Genomic DNA, 20,310 nt, shown 5'->3' with positions numbered 1-20,310 from the left:
AGTGAATTTTCACATTTAAAGAGAACCAAACCACCTGACCTATATACCACTGCAGGAAACCTCTTCCAGGAACGGAAAGCTGCGACGTTTTCCAGCTCCTTGTCAGTAATCCAGGCTGGTACGAGAAGCTGCTGGGGATAGCTGGGGCACAGCCTGGTAACACGGAGGGGCATAGAGTGAGAGAATGCATAAAAGAACTCATCAGATCTGACGGACTGTATTAGTGAGAGCTCAGCAAAAGTCTCTGTCGACAGACATTTAATCCTGGGATGGGCCTTTTTGTGCCCCGGGCGCAGCACCAGCGAAGTACAGAACAACAACCACAAAATGTCTCTCACACACTGATCTGCACTGTATGCCAATGAAAGCAAAAGCTTGAATCAGTTAGGCGTAGGTATCTACAGAGCAGAAAGGCATCTTCACCTAAACTTGCTGTTGATGTCAGATATCCTCCAAGCATTTTGAGTGTCAAAGCCCATCCTCTCCACTTCATTCTTAAACCAGGAGGTCACATGTTCACCTAAAGATAAGAGGAATGAGATATGACCAGAGTGCCTAGACTGACATTTGGGTGCTTAGAAGCTGGACTACCTGGTCTACAAAGCTCTCCATGCTGCTCCTTTTCACCTGCGTACACATCCATGCACCATGCGTGGAAGGCGAAAGAGAAGAGATCCTCTAAGCGAGAGGGAGGGCGCACAACTGCATTGAGACGCTTGAGCCATTCCTGACATTGCTCGAAGGTAGAGAACTGACACCTGGGGTTTCAAGTATAGTAGAAGAGTTTTACTGGTTTATTGTACCTGCACAATTAAAGTGGTTGCTGGTCTAGGATTCTTTGAAATAACTGTATACAGACCATTTTATTCACAAAAAAATAACACATCTTTGCATTATCGATTACCGTATTTTTGGGACTGTAAGTCGCACCTAAGTATAAGTCACACCAGCCAAAAAATGCACAATGAAAAGGAATAAAACATATATAAGGTAATATAAGTCACACCTGAGTATAAGTCGCACTTAGGGGTGTAACGGTACACAAAAATCTCGGTTCGGTATGTACCTCGGTTTTGAAGTCACGATTCGGTTCATTTTCGGTACAGTAAAAAAACAAAATGCAAAATATAAATGTGCTAGTTGATTATTACACACTTTTGTGCTTTCAACAATAGGAACATTAGCCTATACAAAGCTTGAATTCTGCTCAAAAAGTAGCGAGTATTTAAAGATAATCCAACAACAATTTGCCTTTCAGACCCCGCGTATTGGTCAGCTTTCTTTCTGAAAGAAAGAAGAAAAAAGAAGCCCTGTGCTAAAGAGAAAATCAATCCCAATGACAAAGATTTTAACATGTATTTTACAATTGAAATGCCTCAATGAAACATTTTTTTTCTTCTTTATGAACGGTTTTCAAAAGCTTTACTGGTGGATTTTCTCAAGTTAAAGCACCACACAGAAATGAATACATTTAATTGTGTAAGCAGGATGTGTGTATTATTCTTATTATTTAATTACAGATGTTTTAGCTCATTATTTAAATGGGCTATTATTTATTTTATTATGTGTTTTTATTTTACAAATGTGATGTAGTATTCATTTATATTGTATATTTTATTTTGTATAACTTCAGTTCCTATGTGAATATTAGTTCCTACTTGTTTTGTTGTGGTAGGAGGGCTTTGTATTCAACACGGGGCCGTGTTGGTTATTATTATAGCAGAGAAGACCGCCGTAAATCAACAAAGACAAGTCAACTGTGCCCCGATCTACCATTCAAGAGATCTGATGGACTCAAAAAGTAAGTTACGATTGCATATTAGATTGAAAATCGACCGGATCCACCGTATTATTACACAAGTGTCTTCCGGCCCGATCCTAGCTAGTAGTATTGACGCAGGAGGGCCGCGTCTCGCGTCAAATAATAAACTCTGCCATTCTTTTCGCGTGCGTCGCGTTGAGCCGCTTCTGGGACACATCTAACACGCGGCCGTACTGCGACTGGTGTACATTGGCTGATTGACTAACGCCTGCGTTTCACTGCGTTCTCGCGGCGGCCACGTTGTCGCGCTGTGGACGTTTCTGGACTGTCCTACCGTGTTGGTCCTCATTATGGTAGAGAAGACTGAGTAAATATAATCTACACAAAGAAATTGTAACCCGATCGACTCACAGCCTCGAAAAGTAAGGGTTATATTACGTCAGAAACTCGTTCGGTACGCGTCCGTTCCGCACCGACTACCACGTATCGAAACGGTTCAATACTATTACATGAACCGTTACACCCTTAGTCGCAGCAGACAAAAAATGCGCAATGAAAAGGAAAAAAACATATAAGTCGCACCTGAGTATAAGTCGCATTTTGGGGGGGGGGGATTTATTTGATAGAACCCACCGCCAAGAACAGACATGTCATCTTGAAAGGCAATTTAAAATAAAAATACAATAGAGAACAACATGCTGAATAAGTGTACAGGATGCATTACATGAACATTACATGACGCTAGAAGTTAGATCGGGCCTAAAAAAATCCAGCCTGGCCAGACCGGCCCGCAGTTATTAAAGCCCGACCCGGTCCGCCGAACAATTAACTTGATTTGCAGGCCCGAACCCGCAAAAAAAAATGAAATTTTATGTTTTATTTGTAGGCACGAGCCCGAAAAAAAACCCCAAACGAAACTATGTTTTATTTATGAGGACTCAGGAGAAGGAGGAAATGCAGGGATGCGAGGCGTGGTTGCGTTTTGTGTGATCACATTTATGACGATGCCTGTGTATATATGCATAATTATAACAAATTAATGCCCGTATTTTGTAACGAATTCTCCCAGTTAACCCTTTAACACCGAACGTGTCGGCAGCGATGCGTTTACGCATATCGTCTTTGAAGCTTCGTCACGGTGTAATTACGTCACCCACGTGCCGCTGGTTGGTCTCATTTGAAAGTGCGGAAGTTGATGTCCACACCAGTTTTTATTTGAAGTCAATCGGCCAAGAAAAACGGGAGATAATTTCATTTGAGTTTTATAGTTTTATTCCACTCATAAATATGCATTAAAACGCTGCATGGACCATGTATTTATCTCCATATTCCCATCATTTCTTGTCCTTTTTCAAAACCGAAAGCAGCACAAAAGACTACATATCCCAAGAGCCGTTCTGATGCGAAGAAGGACGAACCGAATGTGATCATTTTTAATAAATTTCCGAACGAGGCGCCAACTAATGAAAGGGAGGCATGCAACGCAAGCAACGGCCGGTTGGTTTGAGCGAGCGACTTTGAAACGTGCAGAATGAATACAAAAATACATTTAGCGCAAGCTAATGCATTATTGCGTTAACTCGAGGAAGAAGAGGAGCCGTATTTGTTGTCTTTTTCTTTGCATGAGTCGGCGTCTCGGCGAATAGAAGTGACGGCAGCGCGCAAATGGCGAAAGAGTAGGCTGTGTGACGTTGTGTGACGCAGCTCCGTGATCTGTTCAAGCTTTATTGAGTGCGCAAAAAAAAAATTAATAAATAAAAAAAATAAATAAATAAAAAACCTTTATTGGGTCGCATGCCTGAAAATTTTGAATTGAACTGAACTACGGTACTTGTCAATATTTTTTAAAATACTTTTTTCTCAATGTTATTTTTTTCTTTTCTTTACTATAATCTTTTCAATTTTTATGTAGATGTGTGTTCGAGAAGCTTGATTGCATGTAGGTATATACTTTTGATAAGGTGATGGGTACAACACCTAACTTCACAAAGCGATATCCTCCAAACCCTTTTTGTGTTAGATGATATATATAATTTTTTTCTCTCACTATTTTGCACTGTATATAACCTGTTTTGACCATTGTATGTGTAAAGGCCAAAAACGCCTATGACCATACCTGCTGTTTGTGTTGATTTGTCAAACATAACACTATTCAATCTTATTTTTTTCTATTGAATGTTTATCCTAACAAGTTGAATAAATATGATCAAGCTTCAAAACGGTTGGTCGAGCATGTTTGGTTGTCAGTGGGACGTCAACATTACAAATTTTGAAAAAAGGTTTTGGGATTTTTTTTTGTCTTTTTGGGTCCAAAATGTGGATTAAAATTGGTCAGTGAAGAAAACAACAGTTTGGACATGAAGTTCAAGGTGTCCTGAAAAAAAGGAACCCAACTTGGCCATTGTAAACAATTTTTCCCTTGAAATATATAGGCAACATCAAATGCATGCAAACTCGGCCAAAATAGGCTTAGGTGTTAAAGGGTTAAACAAGACTAAGATGGATATTCAATAAACATTTATATCTTTTATATTTGTGTGTCTGTTCTAACAGGCGGATAGTGGATTTGACATTTATTTTAATCTCTTCGAGTTGGCAGAAAAAAACGTTTTCTCAATGTTTAAATAGTCTATATATTTTTATGATCATTATAAATGCATTTACACAATGAAATAACGTTGGAAAAATTTGTTAAATATATTTCTCGTATGAGACCAAAGCGCCACATTTGTTTACATTCAGCGAAGTCGACACAGGTTTCTGTATAGCATCTTCAACAATTTGAATCCTTTCCATACCCCACTCCTACCGCAGTTGTTTGCTTTTCAATTCCCCTGTCTTTAGTTTGTTTTTTTACTCCTAGCTGCTGCATATCGAAAAGGAAATACCAGAATGGACTCGCGGAGAGCGCCAGAGCGGTAGGGGAAGAATGAAAAGAGAGTGGGACCACGGCGTTCACGTGCTCAGGCATGCACAGGGCCTCCTCTGTTTTATCCAAATTATTTTATTTAACATCCATACATCATTTAAAATTTTTAATCGAGTTAATTACAGCTTAAAAATTAATTAATCGTAATTAATCGCAATTAATCGCAATTCAAACCATCTATAAAATATGCCATATTTTTCTATAAATTATATATATATTCTGAAAAATAAATTGCTGGAATGGAAAGATAAGACACAAGATGGATATATACATTCAACATACGGTACATAAGGACTGTAGTGGGCATTTCACTCTACTGTCATTTAAATCTGTCTATGCTGTCCTCACTCCGAAGCGTCTACTTTTTCCAAAGCTAGACAGCTAGTGAACGATGCCTTAATAATCAGACTTCTTCCTTTTTCATCTGATTTATACATAAAATTGCCTCAAACCATTGTCCTCTTTAGACCGTCGTAAAACTACAAAAAAAAAAAAAAAAGTACACAAGCATTGCATTAGCAACAACGTTAGCTTAGCACGCTATACAGGTTCACTAAACATAAAAAAAAAAAGCGTCTCATACAAAAATATAACATTTCACTTACTAACATAATATGTACATTCTTTACAACAACCATACTTACGGACAAATCTTGTCCAAGGATCATATAAGCACAACATTACAACGTAGGTGTCAGCCCGAGACGCCGTGCAGCCATATTGAACTGGCAAGAAAACAATAAACCATGTCGCAAAGCGACCACAAGAGTTCGCTGTTAGACAGCACAAAAAACCTTGCTGTAAAACTTACCAAAAGGCAGAATACTGTCTGAGCGGGACATGTGCGTTAATTGCGTCAAATATTTTAACGTGATTAATTAAAAAAATTAATTACCGCGCGTTAACGCGATAATTTTGACAGCCCTAGTATAAATATATGAATATATATATATATATATATTTTTTTTTAAGTTAGCGAGAGAGAAGTCCGGCCCGACCCGATCGTAAATAATCACACATAAGTCGCTCCAGAGTACAAGACGCACCCTCTGCCAAACTATGAATAGAAACTGCGACTTATTGTCCAAAAAATACGGTAAATCGACCCTCGTGAGGAATAAGCGGCATGGAAAATGAATGAATGAATGAATGTTCTTATTTTGGAAACCAGAGTTAAGTTGGTCAACTGTTCCTTTGAGAAAAAAAGTGTCACATCGCTTCGTGTTACATGGGTGTGTCTTACCTGACGACTTTACAGTCCTTACAGGTGACATGCAACTGGAACATATCACGACACTCCACACTCTCAATAAGCTGAAGGGGCACCTGTAAAAACATATGTAGTCTGAATAAGTACACATACAAGTCTACAAAATCTCCATGATAAAAATGGCTGAGCTCAGGACAGAACAAGCACATTCATGCTACGGTTGAGCGAATTTATTAGCGAATTTTGTGATAAATCTTGGTGAACAGCTGTGCCAGATTTAATCGACCATTATGCATATGCTGATGCAAACTGACTAGTTTGGCAGATTTCGAACAGTCCCACAAAATGTTGATGGTTTTCAAGCAGTTTATTACACTCCAAGTGAGGTAATTCATTAAGCTAAACACACATTACAAAAAGCATATAACAGATATTGTGTGCCAAAATACAAACTACATTTTATTTATCGGGCAAAACTACCTTAATGCTGACGTATAATGGTAGACGCTATTGGTCTGTGTACCTTTCGGCCATTTGTTTTTCATTCTAATTCTGGAAAAAAACAAAAAAACAAGCCCAATTCCTTTTTTTGTTTTTAGGAGTGTTAACAAAAACGAGAAATGAATCGCCTCTCGTTTCCCGATTAAAAACTGGCAATTCAATAAGGGAAAACCAGCCTTAATCCGTTTTTCAAAATGAGTTTATTGAACTGAAGTCGAAAATCAAAATACGCCCAATATTTGTTTTCCATGACCCAGAAGACGATGTAATTCTTCTTATAAATTAATCATCTGCAGCTGCAGCAGCGGCTTGTCTATTTATAAGAAGAAGAAGCAGCTCGTCTTCCGGGTCATGACTCATTTTAAAAACGAACTTGGTGGACAACAATTGTTGAGCATATTTTGTTTTTCAACTTCTGTTCAATAAACTAATATTGGAAAAACAGGTTAAGGCTCGTTTTCCGTTATTTAATTACTAGTTTTAAATTGGGAAACAGGAGACGATTCATTTCTCCTTTTTTGTTAACAGACATTAAAAAGAAAACGGAATTGGGCTCCTTTTCAGTTTTTTGCTTTCCAAAATTAGAAAGAAAAACGGACGGCCGAAAGGTACACGGACCCGCTATGGTACAAAAACCTGCAAAAAACAATACAAAACATATGTTTAAAAAATAACATTTTTTTAAAGATATATGAAAAGGGGTCAGACGATGTGAAAAAACAATTTCAAAAATATCTTTTTTTGGTCAACATTACTTCAAACACCAAGGAAAAAAAAAAAACCACCTACTTGCATGAGAACGACTAAAAGATTCCTATTTTGTTTCATGTCACATTTCCTAAAAGCTCTGTTCATATACATCAAATAATATACGTTGTCAACCCAGTATATTCATTTCCATTTTAGCCTCGAGTTTTATACAGAATTAGAAGACAGAAATATTGAATTGTTGCACTGACTGTGGCACATGCTTTGAATACTTTCTGGAAAGCTAGCCCGTTTTGAAATAAGCTTTGCTAATTAACTCAAAGTACAGTACACATTGTGCTTAGGCTGCTGTTTGCATGCAGTCTGGAGTCATGCATGATCGACGTGCACTCATCAGTAGGCTAAGTTTTTGTGACTACAGTATGATGACAGGAATTCTGCCTGATGGAGCCTTTGTCTAGGTAAATGCATTGTTTGAGAAAGGCATGGTTAGTCTTCCCACACATCCATTGTCTCCTTGCTCTTGAGAAAGTCTTCTAGGGTATCAATCATATTTTGTAAAAGGCACTCAAAAATGACAACCACCCCACGCCGTGCATCTCTGATACTTACTGACACCTCACAAGTACAACTCTGATCCAAGACAAGAGAGAAAAAAAGAACATAAGCAGTGCTTAATTGATTTGGTCCGACGGTATTCACTATCTACAAAGGGCTGTAATCATGTCACATTCCGGATGTCCTTGCATCAAGAAACCAAAATTTGATTCTCGCTCTGTAATCAAAATCCCTAATCTGGATGCCATCCAGATTCCGAGGCTGCTTGAACTTCCCACCGCCCATGTGGAAAACTGCCATGTGATGTGCATGCGTTGTCAACTCGTCCAAAGATGTGAGAGAACATTGGCTGTCTGGCGTGAGCAGAGCGAGGCAGTGGGCGCCTCAAATCTGAGGCTCATTACGGTCTCCACCAAAAAAAAAAACCTAGTAATAGGGCAATAAACAGCAATATAAAACACGCGGATGGGTATCGCAGCTTCTGAAAAAAATCCAACTCACGCCAATTGAGAAAATCAATAGGGGAATTGAGAAAATCAATAGGGGTTGATGACAGAAACAATCTTGTGTTTGGTTTGGCATTGGAGGCATTCAGAATGTTTTATCAATCCAATTTTTCCAACTTTCAGGTCATTTCAACGAAGGGCTGTCCCAAAGGACTAATTTTCTCTCGATTAGTCAGCCGACTATTTTTACGATTAGTAGTCTAATCTAATATAAAAAAAAAAAATTTTTTTTTAGTAATTTAATAATGAATTTTTTAAGCTTATTAATTCGCAAAAAAAAAAAACATTTTGGAACACTTAAATTCTCTATTAATGTATAAATAATAAACAAAAATATAAATAATAAATCACAAACAATGAGGTGAAACGCTGCTGGCATTAACTAGTGCAAAAAAAAACAAAACAAAAAAATGTCAACGGAAACACTTTGACATCACCTTTTTAACAGGAGTCAAAATAATTCTTAGTCTTTTTGTGATATGTCTACATTGTTCTAAATGCTAAAATGAATTGCAATCCGCCTCATGTCCCGGACAATCAATTTCAGAATACTTCGTGTTAGTTCAGATGCTTTTTCTGGTGTGCATTACGCATTTTTTGGGGAGGGAAAAAACTGTTCAACTTTGTTTGTTTTAACCTGAAAATAGATTAAAGCAGAAGGCATACTGAAATATTACCACAATTATTTTGAATCAAAGGCACACATAGTCATAGTAACAAAAACTAAATATATTGTATTATTTTAGTGTATACTCCTATATGAATATGCACAATAATACTTTATAATATAAAGTAATTAACATTAGTGCAGTCATGGATTATAGAAAGCAGGCCAGTGCTGTGTTTCCATATATTTATCTTTTTTTCCCAAGTGGGAGATTCCATGATCCTAATAAATACAATCTGCATGCCATGCACAGAGATGTTGAGATCTACAGCTTTCGGGAGCAGCAACAGAGTAGATTAAAAACGTGTACTATGTGCGGGGAAAAAATGATGCATGTTGATACGACGCACATAAAGGCAACTTCAATTTTTAAAAATTGTTAGAAAGTTGTATGGACTTACGATCCGCTAGCTTGTTGTTTTTCTCGTCTTCCAAAATTACACCTGCGTGACGGCGCTTCAAATGTTCGTTCATAGCAGACGTGCTACCGTGGTATGCGAGCTCAGCTTGGCAAAGAGACACACAGTGGCACACTCCATATTTTCCTTGAAATAATTCCAGGCTCTGGCCATGCTGGCCCGCTTTTTTGTCTTTTTGCCGCTTTCACCGCTTGCATGGCAAGCGTCTGCCATTCTAAACTTTATTTGCATGTATTTTTTTTTTTAAACCCGTCATTACACGTCGACGGTATGTTGTGGCCGTCGACGCATTTACGTCATCGATGACGTCGACAACGTCAACTAGTCAGGACAGCTCTATTTCAATGTACAGTGAACTATTATGAAAAATATCCGCCTCTATTAGGAAACTACTAATGGTCAGGTTTTGTTTTATTGCCGATGTTTGAGATATCGTGTTTTGTTTGCAGTCCATGGACAGGGGCGATTGCTCCAAGAGTGCAAGGGAAAGCTTTGCTTCCCTCAAAATGTCAAAAAATAAGTGATCAATATATACTGTTGCGTGTACATGTCATTGACTAAATATGTGCTACAACTACGCATGTGCCGGTTACCGGTTTCACGGTTTACCGTGGTGTGAAAACGTTGCGGTTTCAAAACCACTAAAATTTTCCGTCAGACCGTAGTACGGTATTTGCTATTTTTCTTGTGTCAAAAATGCAGCCAGAAGCGGCTTGGCGCGGCAGCGCTCACCCCCTCCCGTTTATTGCTGTGTGTGAAAGTGACGCTATCGGCTAGCCAGCCAGCTAACCCAAAAACAAATACTCCAAACATAAGGCATACTGTTCTTCAATTTATTGAGCTCTCAAATCGTGGTAAGTGTAATATACACAATGAATACATTTAAAATGTTGTACAATTAGATTTTTCCATGTGAGTAGCTTCAACAGATTAGCACCATGGAAAAAGTTCGCCAAAAACAAAACACACATTTTCCTTTCAAATTCAATATACAAACTAACTAAAAGCTTACAAAGATGAATGTTAGCCTAGGCTTAGCTGGGAGAGCAACTTCGTTGAGTGTGACAGCCGCAGAGTGAGAAAACAAGCTTGATTCGCTTGAATGAAGGGGGAAAAGTGATAGCGTCAAAGATCGCTAATTGTGAATGATGATCTTGCCCTAAGCACAAATCCATGTTCGCTGGATCAAGGAGAGGTCTCACTCCCAATTTTTTTTTTTTTTTTTTAAAAGATGAAACCTTTCCACAACAATATTGACATTTTAACTAACTTATACATTTTTAACTAACTTATGAATTCTTTATGTTCTTTTTAACACAAAGGCATGACATCATGTAGACTAGAGTTGACAGTGGCTGAAAATGGCGAGACTTCACTTAAGCTTTTCCACTCTCAAAAAAAAAGTCATGCAGTGTAAATTTTTTAAAAAATTTATTCAGAAGTGTTTTTACTTTTTCCATAGAAATTATTTTGTTCTTGCTCTAATCTTGAGCAACTTGAGCTGTGGCTGTGAGTATAGTCTATAAGTTATATTTAGTTTAATTTTATTTAAAATATTTTTTTTATTGCTAATTTATTTTAACAATATATATATGTTCCAATTTGCAACTATGGTCTGAAAAAAAAATCCTGTTCAATGGAAAAAAGTTTTTTTTTTTTAACCCATACATCTCAAAATTTTTTTGAGCTATAATTGCAATACCGTGATACCGTGAAACCGCGGTATTTTTGCTCACGGTTATCGTACCGTCAAAATATCATACCGGCACATGCCTAGCTACAACGCATTCAACCTTCATTCAGAATTAGCTTCTTTTCACTGGTTACGAGGCGGTTTGCTTTTAATTCATTCACACAGCTTCACAGTCTTTTAAACTGTGTCGAATCTGTGCTTCTCCAGAATTGAGAGTACATTGTTCCACGACAGTGAAATGACGCGAGTCATTGGCTAAAGCCTGTGTTTACCAAGCTCATCGGACGCTCTGCGTCTCTGGGCCTCCATGTGCAGTGGGCGGGGCTCGGTTGGCCTGGACGCTCTGGTACTTTTGTTTGGTTTTTCTTTTGTATCGTAGCTGCTTGTGTTTGGAGACTTGACTTCTGGCACTCTAATTTCTTTCCCTACCGGGCAGCGGGTGCCTCTGAACCCCCCCAACGTCACAAAGCACTCACAGGCGGACACACTTTGAGCTTCCCCTTATTGAAAGACCAGCATCAGCCACTGGTTTGTGGAATTTGTGTTTCAGGGTTCTAATTAAAAATATATTTTTTTTTAATGTAAATGTACAGTATTTTTCAGTATTGGTTAGTATCTGTATAGTAGAATAATTTGAGGTAAAGGCAATATTGTGCAAATGTATCACAATCTCACGAGTAAGTGAAACAAATAACAGTCACCGCGTCTGAATGCATATGTAGTAACGCAATAACAGAAGCAATACTTGAGTAACTCCGCATATCTTCTTGTGCCAAAATCAGGAAGTAGTCTTCGTGATAAATAGAGAAAGAAGTGAAATTAGACAAATAAATAGCTGACGTAGCACAACTTCCCTGTTGTAACAGGTCGGCGGTAAAGCAGAAGGGTTATCTGAACGTAGCATGTTTTCTTATCTTGTATGTTCACTTGCTTCACACTACACAAGCATTGAGAAATATATTTAGCAGTGTTTTCTAAGTGCTGTCAGACTGAAAACCTTCTGACAGTTGAGGCGCAGAATCACTGAAAGTGTTTCAAATGTCAAATTACGGCAAAATTTGTAGTGGCATAAGAAAGTCGTTTCAAGATGATGCAACATAGACATTTGTTTTACCAAGTTCAAAGGCTGTTACGGCAATGACTAGCTGCAGGGGTGGTATTCTACAACAGAATTTTAATCAATGACAGCAGAATAAATTTGCCATGTTTTTTGTATATTGAATTAGTTATTGAACATATTTTTGGGGTGCTGTTGTGTCGACGTGAAAGCGAAACAGTATATCATAGCATACAATACCAACTTGACTTATGCTTTCGTAGGTACTTACGTTGACGACAGACTCTTTGAACTTGATGTGTAGGCGGTAGTTGGAAATTGCAATGATGGCATCCTCTGCCCTCCCCACATACTCTGTAAACTCCCCGTGCAGCTCAGGAAAGGGCACCTAGCAACAGCAAGAGAGAGTTGACTGCAGATCACAAAGCACGCAGTGTTGTGGATAATTAGATGATCACTTTTGTTATTTTATTATCAAGCATTGAGTGTGAAAGATTCTTCACCTGCATGTTTTCCTCCTCCAGGACAGGGGCTTTCTTGGGGAAAATTTGATTGGCCTGGATGCACTCCAAGTTCTTTTGCCCCTCCTCCTCCTGCAAGCAAAAATGACACGTTAAGCTTAACCAACAGCCGTCGATATAACGACCGCAAACTTCTGATATTTCTTTGGTTCGATATGGGTTGAAAGGCTTGCCACAGAACACTTGGCAGACAATATATTCACAGCCGGTTTGTATAAACTGTCGGGGGTCATGAGGTTCACACTAGCTGTCTTTGGCCATAGCAGTAATTTGGAGAATTATTTTCCCACTTTCTTTTGAGTTTTACATGACAGCTTAATATGACTAACTGCTTTGCGATTTGACATTTGCAAAGTGTTCTGACCTTGGCAGTTCTTCCAGAATTGCTTTTAATGTGGACGCAACCCACCTCAACTTGCAACCCACTCAAGATTTATAAATGAGAATTGGGAAAAAAAAAAAAAACTTCTGAACTATACTGCATGGACACTTAAGTTGGAGTTGTACAAACAGTATGGTGACTTGTTTTTCTAGGATAGTGTGCACAAATAGATAAAGATGTTCAAAAAAGGCAGACAGATAATGGGCAGTGTTCCTGCCTCCGTTTGCCATTTCAGCACAAACTTCCGTCACATTTGACCCAAACTACAGCTGAAGGATCAAGCATACTGAAAACAGAAGCCCGAATAGCCACCCAAACAATTTATCACGCACATGCTGTTGTGGTGATGACGTGACGCAACAGGAAAACAAATGTGTGCAATAACAAACTGAAAGCTGCCCTGCTTCGACAGCAGCCCAAGGCAACCTTTGACAGACTAGTCGCTGACATAACTGTCTGCTTCCTGGTTAGCGGCTGATAAAGATTTTAAATCAATGGAGAGTTTCCAATCCTACAGGCTGAATGCATGCAGGATCTAGCACAAAAATAGGAGAGGATAGTGTACCATGGCCCCTGTGAAGGAGTGTGGGTCAGCCAAATAGTAGGAAGCTTGGCCAGCAGCAGCCTGTGTAAAGCAAAGAGAAGTCATTAAGCAATCCGTCTTTTTTTCACACGAAAATTTTAACGGGAGGAAAAAAAATATTGTGCATATGAATCTCTGTTAATGGTCAATGTAGTATAATTGTATGACCGAAGAATTATCAATAATTTTTTAAAAATGTGTTTTGCAGACTGTTTCTTTATCATTGCAGAGATGAGCACAATTTACTCTTTTATAACTACACAAAAGCAATGAATATTGTTATGTCTTACCCTAGACAATCGACGACCAACAATGACTAATCCAGATGATCCTGTTCAGAAGTTCCCGAGTACGACATGGAAATCTATGGAAAACAACATAAATATTTAATTAAATTGGAATGAGAACTTAATAATTTACGCCAATGTTGAAAAAGCAGACTTTAAATTTTTTGTAAATATCAAATTAGAATCTTGTTAAATAAATTCGGGGATAAAAACTTGAAATATGGAAATAAAAGCCTGTATTTTCAGGAAACGGCCGAACAGTGCGGGGGAAGACATTTTATTAATGCTTGTAATATTTTAGCCAATGAAATGTGAGCATCCTAGATTGCCCACTCTGTTCTCATGATATCAGTAATTCAATTAAATTCAATTCTTTTCAATTCAATAAAACTTAATTTATCCCCGAGGAGCAATTATAAAGCATGACATTCAGTTAATCACTTTGTTAGTCTATAAAAATAAATAAATAAAAATGCGAACAGGCAAGATTTGACACTCAAATACTCATCGTCCAATGCACTTGGTAACAAAATACCTGCGCTTGTAAACGGTGGCATATTTTTGGTGCATATTTAAATATTTTCAGCAAATGTCTTTCACATGAAGAGATTTAAAAGATTTTTTTCAACCATTTAAATATCTTTAAATCTTATTAAACTCATGATCTTTTTAGGTATTTGCCGAGATATTTGAATTTCCACTATTTTGTACTGAAATGCAAATACCTGCCTGCTTAAATCCCTTTCAATTCAGGAAAAAAATGTGGCAAAACATTGCTTGGGGATTAAAATCAAATTAATCGAGATGAATTACTTACAAATCCTCTGACTGATTAGAAATATGGCGGAAAACACTGAGGTGACTTAAAATTCCGTTCTGAGACCCCCAATTTGGCCATATTTCCAAATTGTCCGATGTGCATGTGTGATACATCGTTGGAAAGCTTAAAATCTCAGTTTTCTGGGGGAAGAAAATTTTTTAACAGGAGGGCATTAAAAAAAAAGAACTAAACAGCAAAACCACAACTGGAGATGAAAACACGCTAGAGCAGAATTAAAGACGTCACGATTTTAACGAGATATTATCGCATACTTACCTTGTTTTGGTCCAAAAACTCCGTGTAGCATGTATCACTGAGTGCCAAGACACAGATGTGAATGGCCACAGCCGGATTTTGGGGGGATTTTATGGGTGAAATATAGTAATATAACATGGTTTGCGATGCAGAAATCGCAGACATCAAGGAGTGGTCGAGATAGATGTTCTTTTGCATATATTTACCCTTTTATACGTTTGGTTTTTTTTTATCCAACTTTTCTTCGTTTGGATCGATTATTTATCATCTAAAATATTGGGGTAAATGCGACAGTAACTAAAAAAATACAGCTAAGCGATAGTTATGAGGTAGATATCCGTGACTTTTTTACAGGCGCCATTTTTTCCATTGTGACGTAATTTGTTTAAAAGTTTTAAATATGTTTTAAATATGCGAGTGAATAAATTGTTTTTTTTATTCTTTTTCAACTAAATATTAGACATCAATTATTGATTCTAAGCTAAAAATGTCAGACATTTTGATTAATAAATACGATTACTTACCTTTTTATGGCTAGGCTGGAACAAAAGCAGTCGTGCGACGTCTGTAAACAGGGGTTTCCAGGGTAAAACGGACAAATTAAAAACAGTTTGGGGACTTAATGCTCAATGAATCTGCTATGGCAGCATATAGACATATTGTTCTATCAAACACAACAATTCTTTTGGCTTAAAATACAGCAGTTTATTTTAAGGAGGAGTGCAAGAGCAGAAACTGCTTTTTCAGCCTTGTCTGTGTTTTCCGCCATATACATTTGTTTTAATCGAGTCCCACCCCTAGTTAAAAACTTGATTACAGGACACCATTTGAGCAGCAGACTCACTCATCGACCCTGTGGCAATGATGCAGGGTGGCCAATGCAGGCCGAGGTCAGTGCTGCTGGCGCTGCCTGATAAAGCCTATCTGTCCATTCCCAACACACACGACTTTGTTTACCGCGTGGGCCCATGACCCGTGGCTGCGGCTCAGTGTGGCCCGGAGTTCAGAGTCACCCAGCTAAGCCCCTTAGAGCCTTAACGGTACTGCTGTCCCGTGACATGCCACAGGCACAGTGCATCACATACTGCAACATTAGCCAACAAACAGGCCCAACATGCGAACTTTGAAGGAAGCGGGTTTTGCATTGCAACGTTGACAGTTTAGTTTATAAAGTCCGAATGTAGTCCAATAGATCCACCAAAGAGTCAAAATTGCACGTCAATAAAACATTTGACTATCAAAGTAGAGTGAAAAGGGAAAACAAAACTATTCTTAGGCAAAACGGGTCGCCGCTTCGGTTCTAGTGGTAACAGGTTGGGCTAACATTTCGGTCCTAAGACTTTACGTAAAACAAAAAAACAACAGCAACGTCCACATCGGTGCATTTCTTCGCACTCGTTGGGTGACGTCCACGTTGAAAATATTGTGGGGAAAGTGGCCGTCAGCGGGCAACGTCCGTAAAATTGTTCATGCTAACGTGCTAATGCTAAGGCCAATCCTGCTGGCTGTGTACGAATAAGACAAACGGAAGAGAACTTTCCGAACAAAACAGGTTTCTAATAGCCGGTGTTTGTTTTTCTTCCCCGCGACCGGTGGGCTGGTTAGCCCCAGTTTGCGAGGTGAGCTAAAGCATCTGTGTGTACGTGTGTGCAACTGTTTTTGTTGTTGTGAGATGGAGGGCGGACCCCAAAGCGGGCCTCGGCCTCTGTCAAAACACTCCGAGGCGGAACGACCCCAAGCCGGCATACTCACCCGTCAAACGAAGCGACGAGACGCGAAAAGCCAGCGAATCATCCGAAAGCCGTGCAGTCGACGAGCACAAAACGACCCCGCGGAGGTAGAAACATCAGTCATATCCGAGCCGAGGCTGGCTTGACTGTGGCCCTTTCCTGCGCCGAGTCGCCGTCGCCATTACAGCAAATTCTCCGAGCCCAACTTTACGTGTTTATGACGTCATCACGCCAAAGCAATTGGAATGGGCGGGGTGGAGGCTCTCGCACCACGTGGTGCAACCATGTAAACACTCCCCACAGTGTGCCTCATAAAAAATGGACGATTTTAGCAATGCCTTCTAGTCTGTATTGCATTAAATACTAGTCCTTCTAAAAAAATTTGCATATTGTGATAAAGTTAATTATTTTCTGTAATGTACTGATAAACATTAGACTTTCATATATTTTAGATTCATTACACACAAATGAAGTAGTTCAAGCCTTTTATTGTTTTAATATTAATGATTTGGGCATTTGCGCTTTTGTTTCAACCCAGCCATAAAAAAAGGTAAGTAATTATATTTATAAATCAAAATGTCTGTCATTTTTAGCTTAGAATCATTAATTGATGTCTATTATTTCATTTACAAAAACGACTTTAAAAATTATTCACTCGCATATATTAAACTGTTAAACAAATTATGTCACAATGAAAAAAATGCCGTCTGTAAAAAGTCACAGATATCTACCTCATAACTATCGATTAATTGTATTTTTTTGTTACTGTCGCATCTCATAAGTATGTTAGATGATAAATAATCGATCCAAACAAAGAAAAATTGGTTTAAAAAAAACACGTTTAAAAGGGTAAATATATGAAAAGAATATCTCGACTACTCCTCGATGTCTGCGATTTCTGCATCACGACCCTTGTTATATTACCATGTTTCAGCCATAGTATCCCCCAAAATTCTGGCTGTGGTCATTCACATCTGTGTCTTGACACTCGATGATACATGGTACATGGAGTTTTTGGGTTGAAACAAGGTAAGTATGCTATAATATCTCGTTAAAACCATGGCGTCTTCAATTCTGCTCTCGGGTGCTCTCGCCTCCAGTTAGGGTTTTGCTGTTTACATTTTTTTTTTAATGCCCTCCTGTTCAAAATTTTTCTTCCCCAAGAAAATAGAGATTTTAAGCTTTCCAATGATGTATCACACATGCATATAGGATAAATTTAAAATTTGGTCAAATTGGGGGTCTCAGAGCAGAACTTCAAGTTACCTGAGTGTTTTCCGCCATATACATCTTATTACTAGTCATTATTGTTTTTGAAACATCATTTTATATATTTTTGAAGTACATAAAAATTAAAATGAATACAATGTCAATCAAAAATAACAAATTAATAACATTTAAATGAATTAAATCTGATCTGACCCAATAACACTGTAGTTTTTTAATTATTTCATATTCAATGCATTGCCAGCCATTGACAACTTTAGACGTCCAACTAATTTTAAACTAGGACAACTGGATCTTTGAAGTTCCACTGACGGAGCGAGAGGTCCAATCCATTTCCACTGGGAGGGCTGACTGATCATTTTCTACCAGTCCTTCCCAGTCAAAATGGATTGGAGCTCTAGCGAGGTCAATTGGAGCCAAGGGGTTTCGCGGGTAACTGGCATTTTGTCAACCAAAGCTGTTCCTTAATTTCTAGTCACATCCATTAAATACGGAGATTCCAAAATATTCGGAACAATGTGAAGAGCAAACCCAAAACCTCTATGGAGGGGCACTATCACCACTAGAGGGCGCTTAAAGACAACACAGGTGAGTCCACTTGAAGAAATCTATTTAACAGTCCACTGTATTTTATGTTTGTTACATTTAGAATTTCACGTAAATCAATAAACCTAACTTATAGTATGAGTTTTATTCATTACACTCACACTAAGTGCCAAAAAATATTTCAATCAAAGTTATTCGCAGAAATAGAGAACCCCAAAATTGAATAGGCCTTCGGGCCCAGTCAAGAGGCTCTCTTGGTCCTCTTTCACTTCGACCACTATTAGATTATGAAAGATGCGGAGAGAGAAAGATGGAGTGAAATGACCAAAATAACAGCGCCAGTGAACAGAGAATTGCACGAGTCACTATGATCAGAGTCACAAGCATAAGCGGAGTTTAAGGGGGGGCCAGGGGGACCAGCCCCCCCGGTGGCTATATATATATATATACACATATATTGTAAAGCAATAAAACAAACAACAAAAATGAATGAAATGAACAAAAAAACAAAAAATTATAATGGGTCAAAATTAGTTTTTGAACTGATCATGTGATGAGCACCTTATACGGTCATTTGCTTTGCATATCATAAAAAAAAGAAAGAAATTAGGGGAGGGCAATTTTATTTTTCAAACGATCTTTTTCTTTGTTCGAAAATATTTTTTTTTGATTGAAGCAACTTTTTAAGGGGAATTAAATGATTTAGACACAAATGTCACACAAAAAGGATTGCTGAAATCAAGGAAAACTTTTTAAATGAAAAATTAAGTGTTCATATGAAAATATTTGAGTCTCAAATATTTAATTGCATTCAAAAAGTTTTCTGTATGATTGAAATTTTTCTTTTTCTGAATTGAAGCGATTTTTCTTTTGAAAATATATATTTTTTTGTTTGAAGCAACACATTTTTTGATTGAATAATAAAGACACAAATGTACTAGCAAAAATGTGGCCCAAACGCAAAACAACATTACTTCAATCAAAAAAAGTTGGTTCAACACAAAAAAATTGACTTAAAAAAAATAAAAATTCATAGAAAAATACCTTTCAAGTGCATTTTTTTTGGTTTCAAATTAATTTTTGCATTCAAACACATTTTTTTGATTGAAGTGACTTTTTTCTCGATTGAAAATATATATTTTGATTGAAGCAACTTTTTTTTTTGATTGAAGCAAGGTTTTTTTTGGGGGGGGGGGGGATCGAATAATGAAGACACAAATCTACCTCCATATGGCTCCGCCCAAGGGGTACAATTTTTGACGGGGGCAACTACACTGGCCATTTTCAATGGCTGACGACCTTGCCGAAAAGTATAGCTGGCCTAAGCAGCCTGATTTAGAATTCCCCTCAAGAATGTTGGGAAACAAAAAATGCTAATTTTTAACTTATTATTATAAATATTCTTGTGAGTTAATTTTATTGTTCACACTGTGTTTCGGGATCATCAACATGTTGTGCCCCCCCGCCCCAAAAGTCAAACTCCGCCTATGGTCACAAATAAGTCCCGAGTCTAACCTGTTGTGGGCACGTCAAGTCGAGTCAAGTGAAATCGAGTCTCCAGGTAATGTCGAGTCGAGGCGAGTCACAGGGTTGTAAAGACAAGTCGTGTCAATTCAAAACGTTGTCAAGTCACAGGTTGTTTCGTGAAGGCATGGCGAGAGCGGTCAAGTCATTGTCTCACGTGTCGAGTCAAATCTAGAGTTACTGCCTCACAAGTCAAGTCGAGTCTCAGACCCTCCCAGCTCAAGCGAGTCAAGTCAGTTTTTTTTTCTTCAAGTCCGAGTTGAGTTGCGAGTCATCAAATTTGTGACTCCAGTCAACTTGAGTCCCGGTGCCTGTGACTCAAGTCCAGTTGCCAGCCAGTGACCTTACGGACCATATCTTGAAAATTACTAACAACAATAATTAAGAAACATAGACATACTGTGCATGTACAAGATATAAAAGAC

The 20,310-nt window shown here is 38.2% G+C and overlaps 1 protein-coding gene across 2 annotated transcripts in view; it reads right to left on the bottom strand.

Moving 5' to 3' along the window:
- mtmr3 (myotubularin related protein 3) overlaps nucleotides 1-16,808 on the bottom strand; it is a 47,867-nt gene extending 31,059 nt beyond the window's left edge. For both annotated transcript variants that reach the window (XM_057831047.1, XM_057831049.1), the window contains exons 1-10: nucleotides 16,611-16,808; nucleotides 15,383-15,423; nucleotides 13,787-13,860; nucleotides 13,479-13,538; nucleotides 12,514-12,603; nucleotides 12,282-12,398; nucleotides 5,935-6,017; nucleotides 592-758; nucleotides 424-520; nucleotides 40-153 (exon numbers count right to left, since the gene is read on the bottom strand). In XM_057831047.1, the coding sequence (XP_057687030.1) occupies nucleotides 40-153; nucleotides 424-520; nucleotides 592-758; nucleotides 5,935-6,017; nucleotides 12,282-12,398; nucleotides 12,514-12,603; nucleotides 13,479-13,481 (671 nt within the window). In that variant the 5' untranslated portion in view covers nucleotides 13,482-13,538; nucleotides 13,787-13,860; nucleotides 15,383-15,423; nucleotides 16,611-16,808. The remainder of the gene's footprint in view (nucleotides 1-39; nucleotides 154-423; nucleotides 521-591; nucleotides 759-5,934; nucleotides 6,018-12,281; nucleotides 12,399-12,513; nucleotides 12,604-13,478; nucleotides 13,539-13,786; nucleotides 13,861-15,382; nucleotides 15,424-16,610) is intronic.
- Between the last annotated feature and the right edge of the window lie 3,502 nt (nucleotides 16,809-20,310).

This window comes from Corythoichthys intestinalis, chromosome 3 (genome assembly GCF_030265065.1).
Source record: "Corythoichthys intestinalis isolate RoL2023-P3 chromosome 3, ASM3026506v1, whole genome shotgun sequence".
In the NCBI taxonomy this organism is placed as follows: Eukaryota; Metazoa; Chordata; class Actinopteri; order Syngnathiformes; family Syngnathidae; genus Corythoichthys; species Corythoichthys intestinalis.
The sequence above is the reverse complement of the archived record's forward strand: the minus strand, read 5'-3'. Positions and strand labels throughout refer to the sequence as shown.